Source organism: Pygoscelis adeliae, unplaced genomic scaffold, assembly GCF_000699105.1.
Source record: "Pygoscelis adeliae isolate BGI_AS28 unplaced genomic scaffold, ASM69910v1 Scaffold74, whole genome shotgun sequence".
Lineage (NCBI taxonomy): Eukaryota > Metazoa > Chordata > Aves > Sphenisciformes > Spheniscidae > Pygoscelis > Pygoscelis adeliae.
This window is the reverse complement of record NW_008824665.1, coordinates 3,117,898-3,122,888: the sequence shown is the minus strand read 5'-3', so window position 1 is coordinate 3,122,888 and position 4,991 is coordinate 3,117,898. Positions and strand designations below refer to the sequence as shown.

Below are 4,991 nucleotides of genomic sequence, written 5' to 3'. Positions count from 1 at the left end.
GTTTTCACCAAAAATAACAGAAACCGAACCAAGACAGGCACAAAAAAGAAGGATGCATTTGGCTTGCTTTCAAAAAAAAAAAAAAAAAAGAAACCCAACTAAAAAACAAACCCATAATCATTATCTTTACTGGCTGTTCGGATGGAGACTCCTGGAAGCACATTTCTTAATGAACATGAAACGTATCTTTGAGAGCACAGACGCTACATTGATTTCTGCTCGCAAATCCTCAGCAAACTCAAACCCCAACAAGTCCCCGGGGATTCACATCCTGGGCAAACTCCAGCTTCCAGGACAAAAAAAAGCATTGAAATGTGTAAATTCCTTTTTCACATCATCTACGTTCTTGGTCCAGATTCTACCTGGACCCTCAAATATGTAATGCTATATTTAACCCATTAATAGGCACCATTATTTCACTCTGGTGATTTGTATGATTGTGCACACACATAGGCATTTATGGTTAGCAGCTGTGGAACAATTTTTAAAGTCATGTAAGTTTTTTTTTCTGGGTACAAGAAGAATCCTGTATGCAAAGAACAAAACTGAGAAGCTGCTGATCAGTTTAAGAACCAAACTTCAGAGCATTAGAACACGTTTATATATTAACTTTCCTTTCTGTTTACATAAGATTTTGGTTTAGAACATATTTTGAAACACGATGGTGCACATTTGAATGTAACTTGCTCCGTAAGTGCAATTAGTATCTTTGAATTTACTTTGGAAGAAGTTTTGTACCGCCTCCAGCCACGCGCCGGTGCCGGTCAAGGAGACCCTTGTGCGAGTCCCAGCAGCCAGAGCAGAGGTCCCCCTGTGAGATACACCCAGGCACGTAGGGATAATTCAGATAATCAGAAAGAAACTACAAGGTTTTACACCAAAAAGACAGGACACATCGCTGACCTTCAGGACGCGCTGTAAGAGCCATCTGCTTCTCTAGGCTTTTGAAAAGGGAGAGGGACCCCAATGGGGAGGTAGGCAGGGAGAGGGTACGGCGCATGCAGCTCTGACCGGGTGGTGCATTTGCAGAGTACAGGACAAAGTTTCCCTTTTTTTATTGCCCCATCATCTAAATTCTGCTTTGCAAAATGTGTCACCTTCATAGTTGTCATTAAGCTTCGAAGTTGAGCTCCAGGTGAAGACACTGGGAAAGCTTGGAGTTATTTTTCCAAGCTGCCTTCAAACTCAGAAAGCTATGTTTGACTTCCGAATGTTTAGGAAGCAACTGTAAAATATTATATTTAGGGTCATTCATGAAAAAATTTAAGACAATTTTTAAATTATTATTTTTAGTTTAAATCTTTAAATTCTCCCATAACTGACAGGGGTAACAGTCTCAACTCTAGCTCAGCCCCTGGCAGGGGAGACCACGTACTTCCGTCTGGTTTTCTGGACCACTTTCAACAGGAGTCCTAGACAGTGGAGAATATGGGACTGGATCTGTATAACTGAGGAACCATAAATCTTTGGCACCTTGGACTTTCCTGAGTGAAGGTGAAAAAAGAAGAAATTTGTCTCTAGCTGCCAGTGTAAATTTGTCATTAAAATGCTGTAAGCCTTTTTTAAGCCAAAAGTAAACTGCTTGTGCAGCACTTTTAGCAGAACTGCACAAGAGCATCGAAAACCCCCTCCACAGATTGTGGTCCTCCAGCAAATACAAACCACGCTGCAGCTTTCCTCATTGAAAATAGGATAAGAGCAAATACGCTGACAAGGAAAATACAAGTCTATACAGCTTCACATCCAATTTAAACAAAGTTCACATCCATTGCAAGCTGAGAAACATGTTCATATTCAAGAGGAACTCGTTTTCCTGTGCCTCAGCAGAACATCCTAAGAGATAAATAGGGGTTGGCCTCCTCCGGAGTAGGATGTTTGCTCCTGCTCTCCTTTGGGAACCATGCCAGCATAAGAAGTGATTCCTAAAATATGACCTAGAAGAAGGTTTTTAAGTCGGAGTGAGCCTGGACGTGGACTCATCCCACATTGCTTTTGGAGTAAAACTGTCAGCACTAATAGATCTCTGTGCAGCCCCGGAGGGGGCACGTCAGAAGGTATCTAGTCCTACCTGCTGCTCAAACCAGGGACAGCTGTGGGGTCAGAGCAGGTTGCTCAGGGCTTTATCCAGTTGGGCCTTAGGAAACCTCCAAGGATGGAGCCTGCACAACCTCTCGGGCCAACCTGCTCCACTGCTGGCCTGCCCCGGTGGTGAAGTGTTGCAGTAGGGTGGTGTTGGTTGGTGGAGGGTTATCAAATGCCTACAGAAATAAAAGTTAGGAGCTGAATGACAGTCAGATCAAGCCATCACCTGGTGTAGGAGGAAGGCAATAAGCAATTACTGATGTGTGCTACTGCTCTTTGATCGATTCCAGGTGTACAATGTTCACTATACTATGAGCATTAATGGAAAAGTACAAGATGGATCGATGGAAATAGATGCTGGAAACAACCTAGAGACATTCAAAACAGGAAGCGGGAGTGAAGAGGCTGTTGAAGTTCATGATTTTCAGATTGTAAGTACCTCCACCCTTGTCTTTCATGTAATATGCTCCAGTGCTGGACTCCAAGGATAGCCTGCCCTGCCACGACTTCTCTGCCCCGGTGGGTTCTCAGGTTCCAGCCCCCAACTATCCACGCAAGCAACCACGCTCTCCCAGCTTGCTTTCACAGCAAGCCAGGCAGTTTCCTCCAAAACAAAGTCTAAGTGCCTTTTGGGGACAGGTCATGCCAGATCCCACTCCGGGAAGCAGTATGGATTAGGCTGCATCAGGTTTGGCTCCACGTAACACTTTGCATTTTCAAACCATTGAACAGAGCTACAACATATGCCCTTGGGGTCTTGCTAGAAAAACATTCTGGCAGGCTGTGACACAGCCCCTGCATGGTTTTGTATGATTTAAACTGGAAAAACCCCCTCCCCAAAACATCACCGTTTTAGGAGCATAAGGTCAACACCGTAAGCCGAGTAGACACCAAGGAGAGACCACTATACAGGGCTGGACCCAGGCAGCTCGCTCTGCCCTGAGATCAAAGATGGGAGCTGCTCTCCATGGCTTGGCCTGGGTTCATCCCCAGGGGAGGTGATGGAGGCATTCAGCATAGCTTATGCATCTGTTAACCAAATGCACGGTACTGGGCCACTTGGGCTGACAGCAAACACATTCGGGTACCCCAGCAACTTGGCTGTGCCTGCTCAGCACAGAGCCTGGACTAACAGATGCCGAATCTCAGCAGAGCTCAACAACTCGGATACAGCAGTTCACTTAGCTGTACCGCCTCTGAGCTACTAAACGCACATCTATGTGATGTTGCAGAAACCTATTTACAGGGTTCAGATCCTGCAATTAATGTTCTGAGATGCGAAACACTCTACTTAAGTTCAGAGCTAAGTCAAAGCAGCACCTAAAATAAAGGTGCTGCTGCCAGGAAGACTTGCCCAGGGCTTCTGGAGCAGCCACTTTCCCCTTGCTGAATCTAGAAAGGCAAGGAAATTCAGCTTCTTGGCTGTTCAGCAAGTACAAACACGCCAGGAGACCCAGGACCCCGACTTTCCCAACAGCTACGGTTCAGCCTTTATGAAACTCTCGTTAACATCTCCATAGCAACATTATTAGCAGCTGAATAAGAGCACCCACAACAAGCTCTTCTCATTTGCCTTCACCATTCCACATCTGCACAAAAGCACCAGCCCACTGGAGAGATGCTGAATTCACATTGCCTCCATGCATGCTGCTGGTAAGCTACTGCCTGTCACAACCAGGCCAGAAATCAGCTCCCAACACCAACCAGCTAAAGGGACCTCCCAGGGACAGCACCCACTTGCAATTACAGCAGGCTGGGGACAGGCTCAGCGAAAGCAAAGGGATGCTGCCAGTGGGGTTTTGAGCCAAGAATGCACATAAAGGAGAAAGAAATTGAAGAGATGCGCTTCCAACGGCCAAGTATTTACATTAGCAGCTTTGGATTGACTGGCACCACTCAAACAATTGCACGGTTGGTGAAGACTTGGATTTGGCAATATTAGGATGCTCCTAGCATGCTCGGTGCACCACGAAGTCTCATTCCCTTTTGCACACATCCCTGCATAGCCATCCCCTCTCTCGCTGCCTTAGAATTAGTCATTTTGTTTTGATGGGTGTCCGTCCAACTGTACAGGACTTGCAGGCACACAGGACGAGACTCACGTGCCTCAGTATCATCCATCTCAAGCTGCACTAGATGCCTAAGGCATCTGTGATTCCCGTATGAGGCAGGTGAGGGGGGGGTCATGATGACACCCATGCCCCCCTGTCCTGACAGCTAGAAGCTAGGCAAAAAAGCAGCACACCTCAAATGGTACTAGGTAATTATATTTAGGCGGTTGAATGGAGTTTGTGCAACCCTATGAAAAATATAGATGTTTTGCCATCTACAATGAGGTATCTAAATTCATAATGGAAAAGAGAGCTCTTTTATGGGTACCCTATAAAAACCTACAGCAGAAACATAGAAAGAAACCTTGTTTGGGCAAGGTTCTCCTGCCCAAACATTGGTGCCCAAGGTGCTGGCACATAGCTGGCAGATACAACCATGGACTTGCAGGAGACCTGCAGCCCTCTGGAGCTGCTGGCGTACCCTTCTCTTGCTTAAAACTAGACATCTATGTTTAGACAACTGCATTTCACCCTCATAGGCCAGATGAAAGAAGTCCCACACACAGATTTCTGCGCCAAATTCCCCATCACAAGCTTCCCCTTGCTGTCGCAGCCACTTAGGTGTATAAATTGGACCAAGCTGCCCCCTATTTTTGTAAGTCTGTGTCATAAGGGTACCGCACCGCCAGCTAACGCAATTTCAAGGCTGCCTACATTAGGTGCTAAGTTACGGTTCAAATCGTGTCAACTAATTCCTTAACAGAGCTAGTTCAAGTAGCCTACAGCGGGCATGGAAGCACTTATATAAAACACCCCCATCTTTCAGAAATTGAGCAAAAACTTCTAGACCCATTTGAC

At 45.9% G+C, this 4,991-nt stretch overlaps 1 protein-coding gene across 1 annotated transcript in view; it reads left to right on the top strand.

The window, feature by feature from the left end:
- LECT1 (leukocyte cell derived chemotaxin 1) overlaps window positions 1-4,991 on the top strand; it is a 15,294-nt gene that overhangs the window by 3,046 nt on the left and 7,257 nt on the right. The window contains exon 2 of the mRNA XM_009322860.1: window positions 2,373-2,513. Within this exon, the coding sequence (XP_009321135.1) occupies window positions 2,373-2,513 (141 nt within the window). The remainder of the gene's footprint in view (window positions 1-2,372; window positions 2,514-4,991) is intronic.